Source organism: Mus caroli, chromosome 8 (genome assembly GCF_900094665.2).
Source record: "Mus caroli chromosome 8, CAROLI_EIJ_v1.1, whole genome shotgun sequence".
Classification (NCBI taxonomy): Eukaryota; Metazoa; Chordata; class Mammalia; order Rodentia; family Muridae; genus Mus; species Mus caroli.
The window spans coordinates 20,358,493-20,385,008 of record NC_034577.1 but is presented as its reverse complement, the minus strand read 5'-3'; the positions used below and the strand labels follow the sequence as shown (position 1 = coordinate 20,385,008).

Below are 26,516 nucleotides of genomic sequence, written 5' to 3'. Positions count from 1 at the left end.
TCTTGACCATGTTCTCTCTCTCTTCTCTCTCTCTCTCTCTCTCTCTCTCTCTCTCTCTCTCTCTCTCCACCTTCTCCCCTTTCCCCCTGCTTTTCTACAATAAAGCTCTAAAACCATAGACTGTCTCTGTTCATCAAGGCCCACTATACTTGAACGAACTCTCACCTGTGTGGGAACCTCTCTCCCTCTGCCCTCTCTCCCATAACCCCAGGGCCGAGGGTGTTACCCTGGGGCCCCTGGTATTGGGGGCTGCCCCTTATCCACCCCTGCTGAGTGGGGGTCAGTGGCTAAGATGCCCACCTGGGCCAAGTGGAAAGCGTCTGGCAGCCCTCTCAGTTTGCTTGCCCAGAGCATAGGAGGAACTCTGACCAGATGTGGGCTCCTCCCTTCCCCCTCTTTCCCCTACACACCCAGTTAGTTCCCAACAGGTAAACAATTTAGCTGGTCTGTCACATAGCAGGTGCCGTATAACTGTAAACTATAAATATTATTACTATTGTTACTAATACTAGTACTCTTATCCTCATGAGATACTTACAGGCATAATGTGTATCTTGGGAAAGTTTCGGAGAAATCGCCATTCTCTCTGGAAGTACTCCAGAGACCCAATAAAAACAATGTCCTTCAACTCCTGCCGGGTGTAGTTGCTGGCTCTCAGGGGCATCACGAAATTCCGAAGCCCCACCAGGGTACAGTGGGCATCTCCAAACACGCATACTACAATGTGGTTCTGAAACTCGTGTTTTGCCTTCTCACTTCGTTTCTAAGGATACACATGCCAGAACCAGGTCAATTTTACAAACAAGGTAAGAGTTCAATATATATATATATACACAATATATATATATGTATATACATATATATATATACACATATATATATCATATAATATAGTATATGATTAAATAAAAAAATCAGAGACCTTCAAGTACCATTGCTAAACCTATCTGTTCAAGAGAACCTGGGAAGTTATATTAAACTGTACATCATGTTGCAGTGTTCAATGGGTTCTCATAGTGAAATTTCCTTTTCATGTATCAAGAATGGTTGACCCTCGGTAAATTCATATGATTATATCTAATATACTGAACTGACTTGACAAATTCTTTACCAAGTCAAGGAAATCCATCATGAAGTTAAACCACTCGATGCTCTTCTGATGTTCAGTTTCCAGCACCTACGTTGGGCGCCTCACAACTGCCTGTAACTCCAGATCCAGAGTACCTGATGCCCTCTTTTAGCCTCCATGTGTACCCACACACATGTGGTAGATGCATGTGCACACACACACACACGCTTAAATAAATCATATTTTAAAACTTCATTTAATCCCAAATATTTAATGTATTTTATGCTATTATCAGCAGGCAAATTCTCTCTCTCTCTAAATTGGAAACAAAATACAGGTAAAAGACACCTTTAGATTAGGATTTCCCTCAGATTCTTAGACACACTAAAAACTACAAAGTTACTGAAGACAAAGAGCGATTTCTCTCAGAGAACAGGCATCTCTTGTGGCAGTGGGAAGTGACAGAGGACTTGGTGACAATGTAGCAAAGAGGCTTGACTTTGTATTCTGCCTGTCTTAGCTGAGCCAACTGCTTTAACTTATATGGCCTTCAATGTCTTTAAATGTTCAAAGTTGAAAGTAGAGCACTGTTCAATGGATATTAATCAACCTCAATTTTTATTAAGCTCCTAGATTGGTTATTTGTGTGCTAATTTAAAATATTTTATAAAGATATTTTATTATTTTATGTTATGTGTATATTGCCTACATGTGTATATTATGCCCACAGGTCAGAAGGGGGTATTAGATCTCCTGGAACTGGAGTTATGGACAGATCTGAGACATCAGATAGGTACTTGGGTCCTCTGAAGTAGTCGTGTTCTTCACTGCTGAGCCATTGCTCTAATGTGTGTGTGTGTGTGTGTCTATGTCTGTGTCTGTGTTTGTATGTTTTGAGATAGCATCTCACAGGTAGCCTTGCCTGGCCTAGATCTCGTTATACAGATCAAGCTGGCCTCTAACTCAGAGGTCCACCCGTCTTTGCCTCCTAAGTGCTGGTGTTAAAGGTGTGCACTACTACCCCCTCCCCAAAGCACAGAAAAAAAATTTTAAAAGAGGACCCCTGAATGTTGGTAGAGACTAAGTTAAATGTATTTAAATTTCACATGAGTAATGAAGCCTCTTATGAAATCTCATGCAACATGCCTGAAGTCTAGCAGTTGCTCTTCTGGGGAGAACTGAACAGCTAGAAATAAGATCCACAGCAGACTGCATCTACAGGCACAGCCCGGGAAGCCCCTTTCTCTAACTGACAATGGCAAATTCTATCTCCCCGTGAAGAGAGATTGTTTGGTAGACAGTCCTTTGTTCAAATTAACGTAAAATGAGTTCTTGACCTTTGTACAAGGAGAACCAAGTTCAAAGTCCAGTTTTTAACATCTGGGCTTTCCATTCCTGGGGGAAAAATTCAAAGCCCTAAGCAATAATAAAAGCTACAGCAAATGACTCGCTCTGAGCTCCATGCATTCTATAACTAGCATTGTAAGGGAGGTAGAAAGATGTTGTTTGTGTGCTTAACGAGTGTGATCTAACAAAAGCCCTCTCTCCCATCCCCCACCCCCACCCCGCTCCCTGATTCTCTTCAGTGTGCCCATCTGGATCCAGCCTCAGCTTTTCTAAAAAACCTGCTCTCTGTTGAGCAGTTTGGCTTCTGCTCGGTGGATATTTACTGAGCATGGATGGAACTGCTGACATACTGGTTTGGCAGCTGGAGGAGTCTTCCTGCTGCTATCACAGCTCTGAGAGAGTAATGATTCTGATCAAATGGGGGGTCAGGTTTTACAAATAGTGGGACATGTTCTGTCAGGATACTGGCATTGAACCACCGAGGTGGGGTATAGGGGGGATGGTATGTGTACTTAAGTGCTTTTGAAAATCAAGGAAATAGTTATAATTATTAGGTAGTTGTAGATGGGAAGGGTATCTGCTTGAGAGCAGAACTACATCATCTACAAGGCTCAGGGTCAGGGGTGAGGGGAGGCAGCATTTAACAGATTCCTCTTTTTTCTTTTAAGTTAATGTGTTAAGTTGTGAATATGTACACTGTAGTAAATATGTTTATCTGGCACCTTTAGATTTGCTAGGTTTCAGGAAAGCATTGTCGGAAGTAGTTACTTCAGATAAACCACTCAAAGAAGGACCTCATAGGTAAAGTGACGTGCATTTTAACCCCAGCACACCGCTACCCAGTCTTTGTGTCATGCCTCATGGTCTGTGATATGTGTGGCTAATGTATCTTTCCTTCCGAATTAAACGGTTTACAGAAGAGCCGAGTGCTCCTTATGATGCACAGGTCATTCTCTTCACCCTCCAAATAACTTCTGTCACTGGGACTCTGAGGTGTGGTGACCTACCAGAACCACCTTGTCCAAGGGCATTGCTCTGCACCAGTGAAACATGCCACTGCTGTCCAGCATATCGGTATCGGTATCGTCCACTGTGTCGCTTGTCGTTGGTCTAAGCAGAGAGAGTGAAGAGAAAGTTCGGGAAACTAGGGTGATAACGGTAAGGTTGGAGCCATAGCTCATTGGCCTGCTCCAGTCACATGGTTCCTTCTAACCCTAAGGGAGCTGGGCGCATATTGATGTATAACTAATAAATTGCAAAGCTTCCACTTAAGGCTTAGGTTAGAGGATGCTCTTGCTCGAAATATGCCAACTCTCGTTCCCTCCCATATATGGACTGGTGGGACACAGCAAATTAGGTCCAGAGAAACGAGAGACGCAAGGTCTGAGGTAGAGAGAAACCCCTGTGGGAGACTGCACTGCTGGAACCATAATCAAGGATGAATTCAGTGGCCAGAATGGAGAACGTGAGCGAGCTATGATCGCCGAACTTGGAGAGGCAAATGGACGTTCATCCCCCACCCCACCCCCTCACGTGGCCAGGATCATGGGACGAGCACAGCGTGACTGGATGCAGCAGAGACAGAATCCAGCAGGCAGGGAGAAGAGTAAACCCAGCAGACTATGGACGGTATAGCAGAAAAGGGCCACAGGACCGTGATGTGGAGTCATTGAGCTTGTTCGCCCTCTCCCCACCTCCACTATTCCCAGCCAAGCGGAAATGCAGGAGCATCAAGGAGAAGGTTGAATGTGGCGGAGGCTGAATGCAGTCACCGGTGAGGAGAATGGGAACAGCATCAGAAAAGAGGTCCAGGAGATCGGCAATGCTCACCGCCTCCCCACCCCACCACTTCAAGGAACAAGGAATCAGGACCAAGGGAAGAACCCCCAGACCGTACAAACAGCCCCGGAAGTGGCACGTGTCTGCTGCCTCTCTAAGGGATCCAAAGGCCGGCCGGGTTAGTGTTCTTAAGCTCTGGGGTTTTCATAGGAACCTACCTTGCTTTAAAATTCATCAACAAAAATGAACTAGATATCAACTGTAAAGATATCTGTCCAATGGTTCATACCTTTAATCCCAGCATTCGGGAGGCAGAAGCAGGGGCATTTCTGTGAGTTCAAGGCCAGCCTGGTCTACATTGTGAGACTTTGTCTCAAAACAAACAACAACAACAACAAAAAAAAATTTAAAAACAACCAAACAAAACAGGTATGTGTCCCCTGGATCTGTCTGGAACAGAGAGTAAGATATGTTCAGTAACCCCCAGCCTGATTCAGGACAGATGAATAAGGACACCTCTTCTTGCATTTGTGCCTTGGGCCATTTCCTTGTTCATCACACAGAATAGGAAAATGAGGGGCAAAGGCCCTGCCTACCGCCATACAGCACAGCTTGGGTGAGTGGAAGACACCCAGAGGCCCGTGCCCCACTAATATGAACAAGGAAGTGGTGGATGGAAGAGAAAGAGACACAAATCCCTGTGTGCACAGTGAAGAGAGGCGGAACTGGAGACGGGAGGGTGCTGAGAAACAGCCTGACGTGAGGTCCCTGCCAAGCTGATGTCAATTCGGAGAGCTGGTCCCGCCCTAGCGCTAGTCCCACTCCTTGCAGGCTGCACTTGGGAAAGCAGGCCGTTCACCTTTCCTGGGAGCTGGTGGCATGGGCAGGGGTGAGCCAGCCCTGAGCTCTGAGCTCAGGAGTGCATGAGAGCCTCAGAGTGACCCCATACCTCAAAGGTTATGCAGTGGTGCGGGCACAAGAGCTATAGCTCTTGCTTTCCCTGGCCCTCACTATGTACAGCAGGCAGGACAGCCTGCCCCACCTCTTGTCGCGGCAAAGTGGGAGAGCTAGCCCTAGCAGTGTGGATGCAGGAGAGTTATCAGGCTGACCAACTCAGCTACCACTCAGATCTAGATCCAAGGCTTTGAGTTGGCCTACGCCAACATCTACCCTATTGATGAAATGCTGGAGTGTGTGAAGAACTAAAGCGACAGGATCTCCATGACACAGGGCAACAATGGGATGTGGAAGAAAAGTCCTGGTGTGGATCCAGTATTGAGAGTGTAGCAGAAGCCAGAAGCCTCAAACCAGACCAACGACTCATTGCAAAGAAGCATGTTTGATATCAAAAACATGTGAAACCTCATATTAACTATTAATATTATTATTAATTCAGACTCATGTCCCCTATTTTCCCAAGTATAAACCTGATTACTACACTAGGAGGCCAGGAATACACTAAGTGGTAGAGCATTTGTCTAGCATGTACTAGACTCTGGGTTTCCATCCCCAGAATCACAAAGCAGAAACTGTATTACCACACTGAGGCATATGTAGTGAGAAATATGCTTGTGGTTGTTTTCTTCTTGTTACACGCTTGGCTGACATCCTTTATTTTGCCGTAGCCCAGGGGCTGGCAGTCAACCGTCAGGTTTTCTGTGGGCTCACTTTAGATTTTATGTGCACGTGAGAGCATTTACACGCCCTTGAAGTCCACCCATGTTCTCCCAAAGGTCAGGATTGCCTTCTTTATAAGATATGAATCTCTCTGGGTGAGGTGGCAAACACCTTTACTCCCTTCACTTGAGAGGCAGAGGCAGGTAAATCTCTATGAGTTCGAAGGCATTCTGGTCTTCATACTGAGTTTCAAGACAGTCGAAGCTACAAAGTAAGATCCTGTCTCAAAACAAAACAAACAAAAACTAGCAAAAAGTGTGACTCTATTCCGGTGTGGACAGATAAGGATACATGTCACATCTTTTTTCCCTTTCATCTTTACTCTCGGGTCCCACAGTTTGTCCACTGTGACAAAAGCTACAACCAAAGGAATCATTTGAGATACCAATTTCATTCACTTTAGCCAAATAGTCAGAAATCAGATTATCGGATCCTGTGTGTATTTTATTTTTGAGAGACTTTCACATTGTTTTATATCGAGGTTATAGAAGTGAAGCTCTTATATACTTAATATCATGCTATCATTTAAAACTCCACCGTGTTGGTCATATATTATAATGTTGTCATAATAGTTTATGTTTCATTGATAGCATGATATTATTTACCCTTAAGTGATCAAAATTCTCGGTCATTAAAGATCTTCCTAGATGGTTATTCTTGCTAAGCTGAAATGTTGCCTACATAACACAGAGCTAATTTCATTAAGATTAGGAATGATAAACCTTTTAGATTGACCTGCTGTACTGGCTAGTTTTGTGTGTCAACCTGACACAGGCTGGAGTTATCACAGAGAAAGGAGCCTCTCTCGAGGAAATGCCTCTCAATTAGTGATCAAGGGTGGGAGGGCCCATTGTGGGTGGTGCCATCCCTGGGTTGGTAGTCTTGGTTCTATAAGAGAGCAGGCTGAGCAAGCCAGGGGAAGCAAGCCAGTAAAGAACATCCCTCCATGGCCTCTGCATCAGCTCCTGCTTTCTGACCTGCTTGAGTTCTAGTCCTGACTTCCTTTGGTGATGAACAGCAGTGTGGAAGTGTACGCTGAATAAACCCTTCCCTCCCCAACTTGCTTCTTGGTCGTGATATTTTTTTGTGCAGGAAAAGAAACCCTGATTAAGACACCTGCTTTTTAAAGGCAACTAAACAAATCTTCCTTCATCTTGCTTTTGTTATAGTCTGAGCCTCCCTCCCCCCCCAGCATAGTTGTAGCCATTTCGTTCCATGCCTGCCAGCTATTTCATATTGTTGCTGTAACATGCCTGCCAGTCACTGACACAGAAAAATAACTCAACTCAGAGCAGGGTCATGCTGACCATGTACCCTGATTTGTTCTGTTATCTTTATGTTCTATATGAGGTTTGCTAATCTTAAGAGATTCCGCAAAGCTTTATGTAGGACCCATCAATCAAAGGTCAATATGAACCATTATGTCTAAACTCTCTTGAGTCAGAGCTGAGCACCAGTCAGCCCTTCCTGCACCTAGGTATGAGTTCACTGTTTTTGTGGCTGCCGCTGAAGAATGCTACTAACAAGCCAAAAAGCTATGATTATAATACTCATGCTCTGTTATCTCAATGTTCTGAAATTTCCATGTTCACCACCCATACACACACACACACACACACACACACACACAACCCCCTTTACCTTTCTCAGGACCAATCAGCTTAAAGGTTAGCTGACAATACTTTCCCTAGTAAACCAACTGTTCCTCTCCTTGCCCTTTAAACTTTTGAACCTGGTTTTTCCTATAGAAAAAAAAATATCTACCAGGAGAGCAATTAGGCTTCCGAGTCCTTTTTGCGGTCGTGAATGTTCAGTATTAAGGCGTGCATTCAACAAACTAGTCTTGCTTAACTGAGTTCCATGTTTGTATGGTTTGAGTGGCAATTCCTGAACCTCAACACTTTCTGGTTAGTCTTTTTTTTTTTTTTTCTTTGCTCTGGAGATAAGGTATCGAGTAGTCAGGCTGACCTCAAATATACTACTGTGTAGCTGTATAGACAAGGATAACCTTGAATCCCTGGTCTTCCCAAATGCTAGGGTTGCATTCTAATGACAACGTGTCTGGTTTTATGTGATGCTAGAAACCAAGCTCAGGTTTGCGCCCTAGCAGTTTAGCCACAAGTACATCTTCAGGCCGTGATTTAAATATGCTAATAGAGGGAGAAAGAGAGCAGAGGTGTGTGTGAGGGAGGGGGATTCTTTGGTTAGGCCCTTTACCAATTTCTTAGAAGTAGGAGTCGATTAATAACAAAAATTTGCTATTTAGGAATAGCTAAGAATTAGCTCTAACTTTCATTATGGAGTACCCAACAGATGACCTGAAAGGAGGTTGGGTGCCCAATGTTGAGTTATTACTGATCTGAGCCATGGTAGGAAAAAAAGTCTATGATACAGGGCTGAAGCAGAGATGAATTTACTTTGTAAACAGCAACTCTGTTGGTCTATAAAGAAACTAATACAGCAAGTGTTTTAATCCGAGTTGAATCTGTATTGCAGAGTGTCACAAGACATTATATCCTGGGGTCCTTACCTGTTGGTTGCAATGGTGACCAAACTAGGCTGTTCTCTTGAAAAACGTGTGTGAATTTCTGTTGACATAGAAGCGTGGATGTGTGAAGAAGTGGTGAAATCGGTCAAGCTGCTTTTCATCACCATGATGGTCGGTGCTGCAAGAACACAGCAACCTCAGTGAGTGAGCACGTCATCTGTCCGTCACCTCCTTACCGGGGACTTTTTAACCATTCTCCTCTGACTGAGTCATTTAGAGGCTCCTGCCTAGGAAGACGCTGGGAACCCCTAGCTATTCTGAAAAGACAAGTTATAGCATAGTCTTTGGTTTCCATCTACAGCAGTGGTTCTCAACCTTCCTAACGCTGCGACCCTTTCCCCATGTTGTGGTGACCCCCTAGCCATGTAATTATTCTCATTGCTACTTCATGACTGTCGTTTTGGTGCTGTTATGGATCATAATGTAAACATCGGCTATGCAGATAGTCTAAGGCAACCCCTGTGAAAGGGTCGTCAACCTCCAAAGGGGTTGCAACCCACAGATTGAGGGCCACTGCCCCATAGACTCAGGCTGCACAGGCTGCAGATCCTCCTGGCACATGAGAGTAAATGCCTTTGAGTTATTCCTGCACCTTAGTATCTTTTCCAAGGGGCAGAGTCCGGCGTTACCTTAGAACCCACAAGGCTTAACTGCTCAAACCCTCCATCTTCTTGCCCACACTGGTCAGGCTCTTACGCTCTGTCATCAGGCATCACCTTCTGAGGGTTCTTTGGTTACCCATTTAGACTTTTTATTTTATTTTGTTTGTTCATTTTGTCTTGTCTTTCAAGACAGGGTTTCTTTGTGTAGCATTAACTGCCCCAGAACTCGCTCTGTAGACCAGGCTGTGCTGAAATTCAGAGATCTGCCTGCCTCTGCCTCCCAAGAGCTGGAATTAAAGACATGCACCACCACTGCCAGGCTTAATTTAAACTTTTAAAGAGTCTTAATCTTCCAAGGATATGTCTCAAACTGCTTGGGAATTTCCACATATTGAAGTAACATAAAAACTAATAATTTGGCCGGGCAGTGGTGGCACACGCCTTTAATCCCAGCACTTGGGAGGCAGAAGCAGGCGGATTTCTGAGTTTGAGGCCAACCTGGTCTACAGAGTGAGTTCCAGGACAGCCAGGGCCACACAGCGAAACCCTGCCCCGAAAAACCAAAAACCAAAACCAAACCAAAACAAAACAAACCCCCACAAAAAAAAACAAAAACAAAAAAAACAAAAACAAAAAAACCCCAAAACCCAAACCCAAAACCCAAAACCAAAAACCCAAAACCAAAAACCAAACCAAACCAAAACAAAACAAAACAAAACAAAAAACTAATAATTGGGGCTGGAGCAGTGGCTCAGCGGTTAAGAACACTGACTGCTTTTCCGAAGGTCCTGAATTCAAATCCTAGCAACCACATGGTGGCTCACAACCATTTGTAATGAAATCTGACACCCTATTCTTGTGTGTCTAAAGACAGCTACAATGTACTTACAAATAATAATAAATAAATATTTGGAGCAAGTGGGGCCAGAGTGAGCAGAGGTCCTGAGTTCAACTCCCATAACCACATGATGGCTCACAACTCTCTGTGCAGCTACAGTGTACTCATATGTATAAAATAAATAAGTAAATCTTAAAAAAAAAAAAGAAGCTCTGGTTGTTCTTCCATAGGTCCTGAGTCCAATTCCTAGGAACCGCATGACGGCTCACAATCATCTATAATGGGATCTGGGATATATAAGGATGCCCTCTTCTGGTGTGTCTGAAGCCAGCTACTGTGTGCTCATATACATAATACTGTGTGCTCATATACATAAAATAAATAAATCTTAAAAAAAAACCTAATAATTTTCTCCTCTGCAAAAAAAATGAGAAGGAATACACCACTACTTTTAAGGATGTTCGTGAGGATAAATACAAGAATATTTGAACCCAGTAGACTAAATGAACAATATTAAGACACTGTAAGATTGGAAAGATAGCACAGGAGACAGACACATTCTTCCTGCACCCATATGTACTATTCAATCATGCCAATCTCCTCTTGAAACTCTATTCAACTTTATTAATTTATGTCATTTATCTTTCTGTCCATCCGTCCTGTCGGTCTATCTGCCTTTCTATGGCTGACAGTGTACAAGTAATTATTTTCTTATATTTTAGGACAGAGCAGAGGAATGGCTTCCTGCTCTCAGGGTAAACTGTTATTATTGTGACACTTTACTAGGGTTTTCCGGTGGATGCCTTAAGGAAGATTTCTATATAAACCATTGTGGTGCTTTGAATAAGAACACACCCATAGACATAGATTTGAATGTATGGTCCCCAGGGAGTGGCATTATTAGGAGGATTGGCCTTGCTGGATTAAGTGTGACTTTGTTGGAGGAAATGCATCACTGGGGTGGGATTTGAGGTTTCAGATGCTCAAGCCAGGCCCAGTGTCTCTCTCTTCCTGCTGCCTGCAGGTCCAGATGTCGAACTCTCAGCTACCTCTGCAGCACCAACCATGTCTGCCTGCATGCCTCCAAGCTTCCTGCCATTGTCAACTCCTTAACTGTCATCATTTATAAGAGTTGCCATGGTGTCTGCTTACAGTAGTAAAACCCTAAGGCAACAATTACACGCCAAAAGGTGGCATGGGGAATAGATAAGTGATCAGGGAAGGTTGGCCATTATGTCCAACATTTTAGTATCTTTCTTTTTCTTTGCTGAGGAATGACTTCTTCAAAGATTTCAGAAGAGGAAAATTGAGTTTCCTAAAACACATGCATAACACTTAACATTTGCATCTTAACGTAACCTAGACTAACCTAGGAGACAAGGTTGGAGACATGCTTGTGAACAATTATATAGATTAGGATACCCAAGTTGAGAAGACCCACCTTAAAGATAGGTGGCCTGATGCTAGGGGCTGGGACTGTGGACTGACTAAAAACAAGAAATCAAGCTGATTGTAAAGTGAGTCACTTCTCTGTTTCCTCACTACGGACATGTAGCCAGAGGCCTCATGTCCCCACAGCTAAGATTTATTCACCACGATGAACTGTATTCTTGAATGGTGACCCAAGATAAGTCTGTCCTTCCCTTCCTTCCTTCCTTCCTTCCTTCCTTCCTTCCTTCCTTCCTTCCTTCCTTCCTTCCTTCCTTCCTTCCTTCCTTCTTTTCTTCTTTCCTTCCCTACCTCCTTTCCTCCCTCCCTTTCTTAAGTTGCTTTTGCCACAGCACTTAAGTTGTTAACTGGGAAAAATGATACCAAGAAGTAAAGTTGTTGATGAGATAAACCTCACTACATATTTTTTAGACCTTTGGAATGGGTTAGGGGGAATAATGTGGGAGAACTTTGAATTTGGGCTGGAAGAGCCCTGCATACTGCAAATATAGCTTAATGAGAACTTCTGGACCGGGAATGAAAGGCAAGAATGCAGAGAAATGTGAACAGTTAGGCCTGGATCATGTTTCAGAGGAAGCAAGGGCTCTATGAGGGACCAAAACAAGGGCCAGTCATGTGATGCTCGGGCAAAGAACCCAGCTGCATCCTCTGCCTGTGTCCTGCAAACTTGAGAGAGGTTGAATTTAAAGTGGTAAACTAATTTGTTTGGCAGAAGAAATGTCAAGAGGAGAAAGCATTCAGGCTGTGTGACAGTTACAGCTCAGCACTCTAGTGTAGGTCTACAGTAAGAAAGCAAAAGCAGGGCAGAACAATATTAAGGATGAGCATTTTGCCAACCAAAAGAGCTCCAGAAGGTTTAAGATTGCAGCCAGGGTACATGCCAGAAAGATTGTAACTGCTGGAGAGAAACCTCCTGCTCTGCACTGAGACAACAGGGAAACACCCAGAAGATAATAAGATCCCATTCGTCAAAGGCTCCCATATATAAAAAAGGCCAATTCATTTGAAAGAGCAGAGGGTCTTAACTGGGACTACTTAACCAGGGATCTGCTATGGAGATGCCCTGGTACTGCAAATCAACCAGGAAGAGATTTCCCCAGGGTCAGCAGAGGAAGCTGATGCGTCTGTGGTCATTCAGATGGCCCTGATTTTGTAGGCAGGAAAGATGCAAGATTGAGCGAATCCTGGAGTCTTTGCCATGTGCTTGTGAGGACCACAGAGGCCAGGCTCGGAGTCCTTGCAAGGATAGCTTGAAAGCCACTGTGTTTGTGTTTTGTTTTTGTTTTTTTTTTTTCCGAGACAGGGTTTCTCTGTGTAGCCCTGGCTGTCCTGGCACTCACTTTGTAGACCAGGCTGGCCTCGAACTCAGAAATCCNCCTGCCTCTGCCTCCCAAGTGCTGGGATTAAAGGCGTGCACCACCACGCCCGGCACCACTGTGTGTTTTTTGAGATGTCTAAAACCACCCACCGCTGTCACAATGACTTGGGGAATCTCACATGAAGATCTCCCTGAACCCTGTTACATATCCTTTGAGTTTCCTTGCTAAGTGTTCCTAAATTATATTAAAATCACGTTCTACAAACAAACAAACAAACAAACAAACAAAAAGTGTTCCTAAATTGTTTTCATGTAAGTCTTTATCTGTCCTTTGTCTACTGACCATGAATGCTTTACATGTTGTTTACATCTAAGACAGATGTAAATAGCAAAACTCACAGCCCTTTCATTAATGCATAGTCTAAGATTTATTGATCCCGGTTGTTAATATATGCCTATTTTTTAAGATTTATGTACATGTATGTGTAGACATGCATGTATATGTAAACATTTTAAGATAAATTCTGACCACTAAAAACAAGTTTTCAAGATACAATTTTTGACTGCTGAGTATGAGTTGTTCTTTTTTCAAGGTCTTTATCTTTTCAAGCCAAGATAAGATACAAGATAAAATGGGGGATAGGAAGGATCTTTGGGAAGAAAGATGTGAGGAGGTTGGAGAGACGGCCCCTATGGTTAAGTGCACTGGCCACTTGTCTTAGGGTTTCATTACTGTGAAGAGACACCATGACCATGGCAACTCTTATAAAGGACAGCATTTAGTTGGGGTAGCCTGCAGTTCAGCAGTTTAGTCCATTATTGTCAAGTCAGGGAGCATGCAGGCAGACATGGTGTGAGAGACGCTGAGAGTTCTACATCTTCATGTGTACACAGCAGAAGGAGACCGTGTTCCTCCCTGGGCAGAGCTTGAGTGTAGGAGATCTCAAAGCCGGTCCCCACCGTGACATGCTTCTTCCAACAAAGCCACACCTACTCCAACCAGGCAACGCCTCCTAATGGCGCCACTCCCCATGGGCCAAGCATTCAGACAGGAATCTATGGGGCCATACCTATTCAAGAGGATCCAAGTTTGTTGGGTCCTGGCACCCGTACTAAGTAGCTCACAACTACCTGCAACTCCAGCTCCCAGGGGATACAATGCCCTCTTCTGGCATCAACAGGCATGGCATATACTCACATGCATGTAAATAAAAGTGCATATAAAAATCTTAGCTTGTTTGAAGAGATACAAAGACATCTAATGACTTACAGATGGGTCTAATTTGTTTTATCACATTGTAAATACAATTTCTTTTGTATAGCATCTTTGACTAGTATACTTACTTCATGTAGTATCCTTACCCCCACGCTTTCAGGTTTAGCGTGTTTAAACTCATGACCCAGAGTGGCTCCGCCTCCTGAGGGCTGGGCCCTCCCACATCAGTGAGTAACTGAGACAAGGCCTCACACACTTGCCCACCGAGCAAGGCAGGTTTAAAGGTATTTCCAAGTGATGATTCCCCCCTCTCAGACAATTCAAGCTTGGTTCAAGTTGACATCAAACTAGCCAGCACACAGTGTTTCACTTGATGTATAACTGTTTTGTTGAGAAAAGGGGTCTCAAGAATTGTGTAAGTAAATAAAGGGACAATGTCAGGTTGGAAAGGAGATCTAGAAGTTTAACCTGTAAAATGTATTTTTGCCAGGAAAGTCACATTTGGAATTGATCAAGCTTATGTTTTAAGATACTGGAGTTTGGGGCGGGAGAAATGGCTCAGTGGTTGAAAGCACTGACTGCTCTTCCAGAGGTTCTAAGTTCAAATTCCACATGGTGTCTCACGACCATCCCTAATGAGATCAGATTCCCTCTTAGCTACAATGTACTTACATCTAATAAATAAAGAAATCTTTGGGCCAGAGTGAGCAGGGCCAGAGAGAGAAAAGAAAAAAAGTGTCTAAAGACAGCTACAGTGTACTTACATATGATAAATAAATAAATATTTTTTAAAAGATACTGGCGTTTTATCCCAAGACTATGAACGCACCCAGAACAGACTAATTTTTAAAGTAGAAGGGATTACATTATCATGACTATTTAGGGTTAAATTTTCTTTTCCTGCATCAAAGTGGAGTCATTAGTGAACCACTGAGTTCAACTGGAGTTACCTTCCTGCAACACTGTGACAGACCAGATAGACTTCAAAATTGCCCACACTCTGGCAGTCAAATACAGGCTGAATATTTAGGCTGAAGTTATGAAAGCCCGTGTGAAGGGAAAGAGCGGTGGACTGGAAGCCAACATGGCTGGGGTGGAGTTTGATGATGCTATTTCTGGCTCTGTAATCGATTACTACATCTCTCTGAAAGTCATTCTCCTAGCCTGTAAAGGAGTTGAACTGGGCAACTAGGAAGTCTTTGGTTGGTTGGTTGGGTTTTTTTGTTTTGTTTTGCTTTCTGGCTTTAAAAGATCAGTCATCAGGTCTTGAATCCCCAGTGGGAAACACATGCCAGGCCTCAATAGTTCTTCTCTTCTCAGTGATGGCAGCCTCTCTCCCTTCCTCCAGCAGAGACCTCAGAGGATGGGTTGAAGACAGGTGTAAAATGGACTAACCTATGAGTTGTTGTCGGCTCTTGACTTTACAGTTACACTTTCCAATTAGCTCAGGATTGCACACATCGCTGTGACACTTGGAACAGTAAAAGAAAGCCCTGTGACAATGAGAATAAATAATGAGCAATGTTTAATACCGAAAAGATGCGATGTTCACACAGCCCGCCTCCCACTACATTCTGCGTGTCTTTCCCTTCATAAGTGAAAGGCCATGTGGTACCTTTTGACGGCTTTGGAGGAGTCCGCAATGAAGAACCCTAAGGTGTCCTTATTCAGCCTCACTTGGGATGATGGATTTAGTATCAGAGTGCTGGAAATGGGAGAACAAAGACCCACGTTTTCCTTCTAAGATCTGTAGCAATCTTTGATGTTTCATGCTGTCAGCTAACAAGAGGTTCTCCAAGTTACCATAGTCATACATTTAAGTCTGTCTGACTGCCAACCCCAGTGGGAAAGGTGAATTTGACTACGCATACTCTGTTGATTGCTACTAAATAATAAGCCAGAGAAGAAGCGCTAAGGACCCATAGGGAGTGGCACTAGTAAAAGGTGTGGCCTTGTCGGAGTGGGTGTGGCTTGTTGGAGTGGGTGTAGCCTTGCTGGAATAAGTCTGGCCCTAGAGTGGGTGTGGCCTTGTGGGCGAAAGTGTGCTATTCTTGCTTCCTGCTGCCTGCCATCTGGATGTGGAAATCTCAGCTTCTCGAGGACCCTGTCAGCCCACACACTGCCGCGCCTCCCACCATGACAATAATGAACTACACCTCTGAACTGTAAGCCAGCCCTGATTAAGAGTTGCCTTGGAAGGCTGGGCGTGGTGGCGCACGCCTTTAATCCCAGCACTCGGGAGGCAGAGGCAGGTGGATTTCTGAGTTCAAGGCCAGCCTGGTCTACAAAGGACAGCCAGGGCTAAACAGAGAAACAATGTCTCGAAAAACCAAGAAAAAAAAAAAAAAAAAAAGAGTTGCCATGGTCATGGCGTCTCTTCTCAGCAGTCAACCCCTAACTGAGATGCTCAGTGTCCCGCACTGCTCTCTGTTTATCACAATGCCCTGTATTTAGCCCGAACCCCAATCCCAAGTATACATCCTGCATGGTGAAACCCTTAACTTTCTAACCCTAAATTCTTTCATTTCTGATAATGCATTCCTTTCCTTCTTTAAAGGATACTTTTGCCAGGCCTGGTGGTGCAGGCCTTTAAATCCCAGCACTCAGGAGGCAAAGGCAGGTGAATCTCTCTGAGCTCAAGGCCCGTCTGGTCTACATATTGAGTTTCAGACCAGCTATGTAAGAGTCTATGTAAAAAAAAAAAAAATGTAAACACAGAAACCAATTTACTTTTCTCTTGTTCACTTTGGAAGGAGGTCAAGCCCTAATTCTGGCTTCTTCTCTTGTCAGGAGAGTTCAGAGTAAACTCGGAACGAGTTCACAGTCCTTGTGAACAGACATGGGCTCCAAAACAAAAGCTTCTCTCTTCTGCCGAGAGAGGCAGACCACTGCTGTGGCAGATCTTTACCTAAGACAATGTAGGGCACTGGTGAATATTGACTGAGATGAGGGTATGGTTGGTTTTGAATTCCTAAGGGAAGAACGTGGATTTGTGGCCCCTAAAAAACTCCATTAGCAAGCACCCGTCTAATGTGTCCAACGACTTTTGGGTAGCTCCTGTTGTGGGGGTGGGGAGAGGTCTCTGAGGTCATGTTAAACACCTATTTATTTCTTCTTGGCCTTTTGTCAAAGGCCAAGTGTGTATCTTTATCTATTAATAAAGATACTGTCACAAAACATACAGAATCTTGGTCCTCACCAAAAAAGAAGTGCCCCAATAATAACAATAATATACCTGGTTTAGTTTGCAAGAACTCATAAACTTATTTTATCTTGGGTTTTTGTCTTGTTTTTTGTTTGTTTGTTTGGTTTGGTTTGGTTTGGTTTGGCTTTGGCTTTTGAGACGAGATCTTGCTCTATGGCCAGGCCTACCCTCACACAGATCTCCTTCCCTCAAGCTTTTGGGTGCTTCGATTATAAGTCAGTGCTACCATATCCGGCTATAAATTCATAACTTACAGGTTCCTGGGAAATGCCAATGGTCTGATAGTATCCCCTCTCTCTCCTCCGTCTGCTCTGCCAACAACAGTCAAACCCCCCTCAACCACAGAAACAGAAAAACCCCTGAAGCCCTGAGAAGCTTCATCAGTACCAAGAATTGTGAAAGAGGGGCTTGTGTTGGATGGCGATCAGCATGAGATTTAGCTTCACAAAGCAGAGCCTAGGAGGGAACACAGAGGAGTCATGAAGACACAAGCAGGAAGACTGGGCTACGTGAACATAACCAATCCTTTAAGCCCCGTGCTGGGGGTGTTGGGGGGGGGGGGAAGAACCACGGGTTTGGCAGAAGTTCAATCCACCTGGCACACATGTTTAGCATGAATGCCAGATGGGAGGGACAGAGGTGAAACTGTCCCGCATGGGGTGTGAGGTGCTGCTATCTACAGGAGCGGTTCTCAACCTGTGGGTGGCGCCCCCTAGAGGAGGGGGTGTCAAACGACCCCTTTCACAGGGGGCGACACATCAGCCTGCATATGATAGGCTTACATTACGATTCATACCTAGGTACACTGACTCTAGGGAGTACAAAATGGAATCTAATTTGCCATTGCCTACTCTGAGCCGGTTATTATTCTAAATGTCTCTATGTGTTACTCAAATAGCATGAATCCTACATGCGAGCCAGGGATGTAACTCAGAGGTAGAGCACTTGCCTCACACACTCAAGGCTCTGGGTTCTGTCTCTCCTCCAGGATCTTCTCATCCCCAAAAATTTCACATAGGAATCATAATTCATAACTTTACAGGCAGAAAATGGGAAAATGGAAAGCGCTGAATGTTTTACAGACTATGCATCTAGTATGCGTTAGAGCTACAACTGGATATCCAGGACAGTTGCATTACAAAGCTTCTATTCCAGCAGTTCTCAGCCTGTGGGTCTTTACCCCGTAGGGGGATGAAAGACCCTTTCACAGGGGCTGTCTGTGATCATCGGAAAACACAGATATTTGGATTACAATTCATAACGGTAGCAAAATTACGAAGTTACGAAGTAGGAACAAAATAATATTATGGATGGAGGTCGCCCCACAACACAAGGAACTGTATTAAAGGGTCGCAGAGTTGGGAAGGTTGAGATCCACTCATTGCTCTAGAGGCACTGACTTCACTGTTCTTACATCTCCAGAGTTTGTACTGGAGCCTGCCTGTAGAACGTCCTCCATCAACAGTGTGGGGTGAAGGCATTCCGCGAAGAATGGGAGAAGGGCTTGCTTCACTTAACCAACGTACCGGGAGACCTGGGGAAATGTCATCCCAACGAAGTCATTCGAGAGGCGCTGTGTCAGAATCTTGTTCTTCAAGCCATTCAAGAAATGTTTTTGCCAGGGATGTTTAGGAAAAACCTAGAAAATGCAACAATACCGTATAGAGAATGTTGATAAGGGAAGCCGACATCATAACACAGGCTGCTAAGTCCAGTTTCCACCACAGGTAGCCCACAAAGGGGAGACACGTCCTGGTGTTCATGTGGAACAACGTTAATGAAGGAGTCAAACGCATCTGTTTTCAGTGGCGTTCGAGGTGATGCGGATGCCGCACCTTTTAGTTTCTTCCCAGATGGCATCATGAAGGAGAATTCCCGGAAAGAAGCTGTATCTGCCAAGGCTGATTGGCTAATGAAAGCATCAGTGCCTGCGGGGGGTGGGGGTGGGGTGGAAGATTGCCACTCCAGAGCCTAGTTCCAGTTTTCACAGCGCCCTAAAGAGCCATGCCTTACCTACCTCTGTGTCTAACCTAACTTCCTGATAAATAAATAACAACTTTTAGAATGTCTTAACTTAATAAGGCCCTATTCTTCACCAACTGAAGGGCTCAGCAAGTTATCAGATAGTAGCTGAGGCCTGTAGCTGAGATTTCTCGGCCTGCCCAGAACCTGCCTCTCCGGTGGTTTTGTCAATGTGGTATTTGTTTGTTTGTTTAATGCACATTGGTGGTCTGCCTCCATGTATGTCTGTGTGAGGGTATCAGATCCTCTGGAACTGGAATGACAGGCAGTTGTGAACTGCCGTGTGGGTGTTGGGAATTGAACCCCGGCTCCTTTGGAAGAGCAGCCAGTGCTCTTAACCACTGAGCCATCTTCCCAGCGCTGCCAATGTCTTGATTTATGACTTTCCTTGTTCTATTCCTACGAAAAGTCCATAAAACTCCATACAGGAACATAGGATTTGGGGTCACTCAAATGAGGCTCTAGGATAAACTATCTCTCGATCTCTTTGAGGTAAGAGCTACAGTATTTGCCTGACCAAAAAATGAACTTATAGAGCCCACCTCCAGCAGGAAGACAGGGCATCAAATGAGGGGGGGGACATCCCAGAGTCACAACTCTGACCCATAATTGCTCCTGTCTGAAAGAATTACAGGGATGGAATGGAGAGGAGCCTGAGGAAAAGAAGGTCTAGTGACAGGCCCAAAGTGGGATCCAGCTCAAGGGGAGGTCCCAAGGCCTGACATTATTACTGAGGCTATGGAGCGCTCACAAAAATGGACAGCTCTACATGCTGTCCATTTTTATAAGTTTGTAAACCAAAGTTTGTCACAAAACAAAATCTACCACAGAAAGGACTGGCAAGCCCCACCATGATTCTACCCACTTAAGGGTTCCTAAACGGGAGTTTCAGATTTCATCTTTTTAAAATATGGAGACCTATTATGGCCTCACTCCAGAAGATCCAACAAGCAGCTGAAAGAGTCAGAGGCAGATATTTGCACCCAACCAATGGACAGAAGCAGCTGACTCCTGTTGTTGAATTAGAGAAAAGCTGGAAGAAGCTGAGGAGAAGGGCAATCCTGTGGGAGGACCAGCAGTCTCAATTAACCTAGACCCCTGAGATCTCTCTCAAACACTGGACCACCAAACAGGCAGCACACACCAGCTGACTTGTAGAGCAGAGGACTGCCGGGTCTGTTTTCATTCCGAAAGGAGAAGCAAGAGGACAAAATGAATGTAAGGCAGAACAATCTGCGAACTCACGTAATCCAGCCAGGGTAAACTTAAACTCAACTGAAGTGTAAGTAACCCTCTGTGCCTAAAAGCGCCTACAATGTCTCGCAATAAAATTAATATAATTAAAACACGTGACACTGATTCGAGACCCTCTAATGTGAGCGCTTAGGTGTTTTACAGGTGTTCACGCAGCGCCTGGGGAACCTGGTTGTGAGAAATATTATTTTCATTTTGCAGATAGGGAAATGGGGCCAGGGAAAGCAAGTACCTAATGAGAGGCACAGAGCTCTACACGCTGTCCATTTTTATAAGTTTGTAAACCAAAGTTTGTCACAAAACAAAATCTACCACAGACAGGACTGGCAAGCCCCACCATGATTCTACCCACTTAAGGGTTCCTAAACGGGAGTTTCAGATTTCATCTTTTTAAAATATGGAGACCACAAATATCTCCTATGCTCTCAACGTCACTTCTTGGTGCACACTGACATGGGATCATGTTTAATGGGGATTAACGGGATTAACAAGCCCATGTCAAAAAGCAAAGAAATATAGAGGTAGATTGGGTTTTACGTCTGCACTGCATTGCCATAAAGGAAACAACGTCTTCCTAAAAGGATTCTCATTTCATTTGATTCTTCCAATCATGGCTGTTGAAGTCACAGTAATTGAGGAGGGCCCTGAAGTCTGTCACTTGCTCTGCATACTGTAGAAGGCTGCACAGTCAGCACAATGTGAAGATAAGATCCTGCCCATCACAGAAACATCCAGGCCTACTGCATCCCTGCTGCCACATGCATCCCTACTGCCAAAAATTGTGTTTCTGCAAGAGTTAGCAGTCTGCCAATCTGAGCATCTTCCTACACTCTTGCTTTTTCTAAGTCACACCAGGGAAGAAAAGGTGTAAAAATATGTATTAAATAAAGGAATTATTAAACGCAGGAAATAAAGTCCAGAGAGGCCAAGAGGAAAATCGGCATATGAGGTGGCAAATGTGGAACGAGAATGAAATGGACAAGAAGGCAGGCAGCTCTGCAGGAGTGACAGGAGACCCTGCCACCTAACCCAGGAACATTCATGGAAAACACACTTGATGACCACCCTGTAGGATTATAAAAAGCAAGCCCCATTTGCACCTTATTTTGTCCCAGTCAAAGGATCTACGGCCTAAGTTAAGAAGTGGAGAATGAATACCCAACATCAGAGACAAACAGTCTGTGAACCAGAGGAGTCCTGGTATGCTCATCACCACCTGACTATATAACCAGGTTGGTTAGCTTTCCCACCACCTCCCTCCACCCCCAGGCTGGGTGCTTCCTGGAAACACCGCTGAGAGGCAACAGAAGACATAATAAACACTTGATTGATGACCACTGTTCCTGTACCTGAATAGATTTTCCCTAAAGTAACCTATAAATTCATTCATTTTTAGTTATTATTTATATTATTTCTATTTGATTAATAGAATCGCTATTGTGCTTTATATTCATTTATATGTAAGCATTACTTCTCTGTTAAGATGAACTATTTACATTTCTGCTCTCAGCTCAAAGTATTCCTGAATTTATGAAAATATTTACATTACAGCATCCTGGGATGTAGATGGGAAGCGGAGTCAGTCTCCCTTCTTTGCAGACAGATGCTGCAGATCTTTTAACAGTGACTTCTCTGAGTCTAGGGATATGCCTGGAACTTGAATCCAGACTTCTCAATCCTTCCCTGCCCAAGAGGCAAATCCCATTTCTTGGAGACTTCCTTTATTCTCTCTGGTTATTTTTCTACTTTGGATCCCATTATGGGGGCAGGGGGCATGGAGTAACTCCAAGACTCACTATTGGTTCGTAAAGTTACCTTTTGGTTTTGTTCAATGAACAGAGTCGTGAGAAAGGTGCACAGCCCTGGCACCAAGCAGCCTTGAGCGATAAATCCGAGCTTTAGCTCTGCAAAGCAGATGATATTGTCTCCAGCGCTCCAGTCCCAGTTGGGGATTTTTGACAGGAAAGCCTGTTTCATGGTAGAAACCAAGTCAGGCATTGGGAATGCAGACAACACAAGAACTCTCTTCTGGTAGACAGTTTCCTTAACTAATTTACTCTTCACTTTTGGGTTCTAACAAAGTCAATGGACATGATTGGAACCAAGTCAGCATTGGGAAGTGGTCAGCCTGCCTCCAGGACTTCACTTTTGGAACAAACAAACAAAAAAAGCTGGAGTTGTATAAATCATATCTAATGACTGAACTCACTAATTTTGTCCCTATTTCCCAAGTGATCTGCCATCTTAAAGAGAGTCCAGATTTTATCCATTGTTGACATTTTTTTAATTTGTAGATTCATGAAGAGATCTAAAGATGAAACAACCAAATGTATGAACTGCCGTGGTACCTTGTTTTGAGACTGAAGTATCTGGATGATGACTCTGGTCTGTGGATAATAGTTCTTGATCGAGAGCACCCTAAAACACACACACACAATATGTTCAATAGCCATGTATCATACTGGCTCTGTAATATAATCCAATTCAGAGTTAAATTTATTTGTCAAAAAGTGTGGCAGGAACTCAGCACATTACAAAATTCTTTGCTTGTTCCTACAATCTATTTAGCAGAGGGGTTTCTTAATTTATTTATTTTTATTTTGTGAATATGAGTGTTCCCATCGAATATGTATGTGTTCCACAAGGCCCAAAGACAGTGTCAGAGTCCCTGGAATTTCAGGAACTGAACCTGAGTCTCGTGAAGGAGCAATGAGTGCTCCTGACTGCTGAGCCACCCCCTACTCCACTGTATTGTCTCCTGAAAAGCATTTTATAACGACACCCACAGCTTCAGTAACCAAGTAACCAAATCTACAGAAAGGTCAGGTTTTAGTGTTAGAAAGCTGGGATCCACTGACAAGGAAAAAATAAACAGTTTCATATACCTTAACCTCGTGCGCTATAGTTCAAAGTGGCGAATGGGATGTCTAATTCAGTTCCCACAGGATGTAGCTTAAGAGCGTAAAATAGCCGGGAGTGGTGGCGCATGCCTTTAATCCCAGCACTTGGGAGGCAGAGGCAGGAGGATTTCTGAGTTCAAGGCTAGACTGGTCTTCAGAGTGAGTTCCAGGACAGCCAGAGCTACACAGAGAAACCCTGTCTCGGGGGGGGGGGGGAGAAAAAAAAGAAAGGACAAAAGAAGCCTAAAATATATGTCCTGTTGAATGAAGCATGTGTGGTGTGACACCTCAGCTGTTTCTTACCCTGTGTGGAGTCATCTTCAACTGCACAGATTTGTTTTGCTCTAGGAACAGAGCCACCAAACTCATACTTGGAGTTTCTGTTTCCACAAGAAAAGTTCCCGCTCACAGATATGAAATAGGTAAAGTTGGGAACACTCATTCTGTTTGCCTTGAGAACACTTGCCAAGGCTCATAGACACATATCACACTCGACCACACATAATCTTTTCCTAAAGCTACCAAAGAGAAATGCCAATAAAGAAACAAATAGGATTCACAAATGCCATCTTTGTCTTATAATGGTACTGTCTAAATACAGACTTGGTGTTACAGCTGGGAATGTACCTCAGTTGGTCGAGTGTTAACACTTGATGCCCTAGATTTGATCCTTACCACCATAGAAGGAGAGGAGAAGGTGTGGGTATGCTTGCTTTTAAATGTATATAACTCTTATCTATAGGAAGCATCAGGGGAGAATATAGAGAATGTCATGTGCAGTTGGGATGCCTGTCCCTTTGTCTTCATTGTTTTGGGGTGCGTGTGAGGGAAGAACTGGCAGAAACCTGGCAGGTGATGGAGTTAGTGAGCTAAAGATATCATCTCCCCTCATTTAGTCCTTACTGTATAGAGAGAAACACCATCACTGGAGTGTACAAAACAAGCAAACAGAGCGAAACAACGTCGGTCTCTTACCTCATAATGTTTGAGTTGTCTTCGTCATGTAAGTCACTGCAGAAATGGTTGGCTAGAATCAGGCACGCCTCCGAGTTCTCCACCTATTCTTCAGATGAAATAGCAGCTGTCAGGTTAATTACAGGGGGGGATACTCTAACGGCCCCTTTGGGGCGCTTTTTGTATGGTTTCATCAAACTACTGCCAAGCAAAAGAGCTCATGCAGGATGGGAGTTAGGAACCAAACATCTTCCTATCCAGACCATGGTCCTGCAAACGCTCTGAGGGCTGCAGCTGATGGACCAGAGCACAGGAACTCTTAGAGAAATCTAAATGTGCCTCACAATGGGTACAGTTTAAACTTGTGCTTTCCTAAACCGAACGTCTCTATTACTCTATGGCGGACAATAAGCAATGAGACCTTTCTCGACAACTGCCAGGACGCCAATGGCAGAATCGGGAGTGCACTTGTCTCTAGTGAAGAGTCGCTCAGCAGTTGGGTTCTGAATCTTAAAGTGCAAGAAAATGATTGAAATGACTCCTACAGTATCAATTAGAAGACAGAAAAAAGGTCACGCTTGTCATTTTCTACTTCATCTTGACATTAGCTCTGCAGACCAGGGGTTCTCAGCCCCCCTGAGGTTATGACCCTTTAACACAGTCCCTCGGGTTGGGGAACTGTATTAAATTTATAGTTGAGCCCCAACTATAAAATTATTTTCATTGCTATTGCATAACTGTAATTTTGCTACTGTCATGAATAGTAATGCCAATATCTGTGCTTTCCCATGGTTTTAGGTAACCCCTGTAAAAAGGTCATTAGACCCCCCCCTCCCCAAAGGGGATGCAGGCCCCCGGTTGAGAACTGCTTTACTGCTGTGAGCCTTTGCTTTAAACAGAATTATTCAGGCTAGTTACTTAGATACCAGGTAGCCAGTTTTGAGCTAACATCAAACTTTACTAGTCACTTGGCCCTTGTTCATTTTTTTTTATAGCCTTGCCCTTGCTGTGATTTCTGCTATTTATCTTAATGTTTAACTTATCAAAGGCAAACCGATAATTAAGAAGGGGAGCTGAGGTGGGAGGAGTCATCAGCAGAAAAAGCTTACCCAGCTATGAGCCTTGCAAGCTACAGTATTAACTGGCCTAGCAAACTATGCCCATGGATGTAATGGTGGTATGAATGATACAGGAATCATCAACTGTGATTAGATTTAAGGCCTGGGAATAGAAAGAAGCTCATACCTGTTACTGTAAACCCAAACCCATGGCCGGAAGCTCACAGGCACCAGGGGAGAATCTACTACTCTTGCTAAATGGACATACTATCAAAACACCTTCTGAATGCATCATTTCTATGCCCATAGCTAAGTGTAGCTTCTTATCAGAGAAGTTTATGGAGTGGACAGTGATCAAAACATACACTAACAAGTGATCAAAGTGCAGAGATTAAGTGTCTTCTGTCGAATGATTAGCCACAAAGTGGACATCTGCATCACACCCTTTCACTACAAAGGCTCAGGGAACATAGCCAAAGTGCATCGTGGAAAGATCCTTAGGCTGAGGAGTTCCGGGACAAAACAGTATCTTCTGGGAATGACAGGGCTGTTGCACCTACGAACTCATGGTAGCTTTTCTTGCCTGCATAAGACCTATACAGGATGGAGCCAGTGAACAAGTCAGCCCGGATTGTGGAGGAGCGCACAAGCCAAAAGCTGAGGAGCCATTGACAGTTAATGGCTACTAGGGAGTCAGTTTTTCTTAGGGATGTGGTTCCTGGTAGGTTGACCTTGAGCCAGTCAAGGATCCCATACCCATGCGTATATGGGCAGCACAGGTTGGATTAGGGAGAGAGAGAGAGAGTTGAGAGGGAGTGAGTCCTGGAGGAATCCAGAAAGAGCTGGATGGGGAGTGGAGTGAATAGAAGCAAAACACGTGCTATGCATATATAAAATCCTTAAAGAATACATAAAAACAAAGGGGGGTTGCATCATATACTGTGCAAATAAATGTTTTCTTAAAAATATTTTTAAAAAGAAAAGAGGTGGGCTGGTGAGATGGCTCAGTGGGTAAGAGCACCCAACTGACTGCTCTTCCGAACTTCCGAAGTTCAAATCCCAGCATCCACATGGTGGCTCACAACCACCCGTAATGAGATCTGATGCCCTCTTCTGGTGCGACAGCTACAGTGTACTTACATATAATAAATAAATCTAAAAAAAAAAAAAAAAAAAAAGAAAAGGGGTAAAAGAATACACACCTTTGTTATCTGTAACCTTCTCCGGACCTCTTAAGTAATAAAATAAAATCCCATAGAGAAATTGGTGGAATAGATCAA

General features: G+C 43.9%; 1 protein-coding gene across 1 annotated transcript in view; it reads right to left on the bottom strand.

Annotated features, from left to right (window-relative positions):
* Kcnu1 (potassium calcium-activated channel subfamily U member 1) overlaps positions 1–26,516 on the bottom strand; it is an 88,868-nt gene that overhangs the window by 25,605 nt on the left and 36,747 nt on the right. The window contains exons 11-21 of the mRNA XM_021170242.1: positions 25,797–25,893; positions 24,200–24,282; positions 22,673–22,742; positions 22,140–22,292; positions 18,575–18,687; positions 17,436–17,504; positions 15,459–15,548; positions 15,239–15,336; positions 8,403–8,538; positions 3,424–3,526; positions 539–763 (exon numbers count right to left, since the gene is read on the bottom strand). Of these exons, the coding sequence (XP_021025901.1) occupies positions 539–763; positions 3,424–3,526; positions 8,403–8,538; positions 15,239–15,336; positions 15,459–15,548; positions 17,436–17,504; positions 18,575–18,687; positions 22,140–22,292; positions 22,673–22,742; positions 24,200–24,282; positions 25,797–25,893 (1,237 nt within the window). The remainder of the gene's footprint in view (positions 1–538; positions 764–3,423; positions 3,527–8,402; positions 8,539–15,238; positions 15,337–15,458; positions 15,549–17,435; positions 17,505–18,574; positions 18,688–22,139; positions 22,293–22,672; positions 22,743–24,199; positions 24,283–25,796; positions 25,894–26,516) is intronic.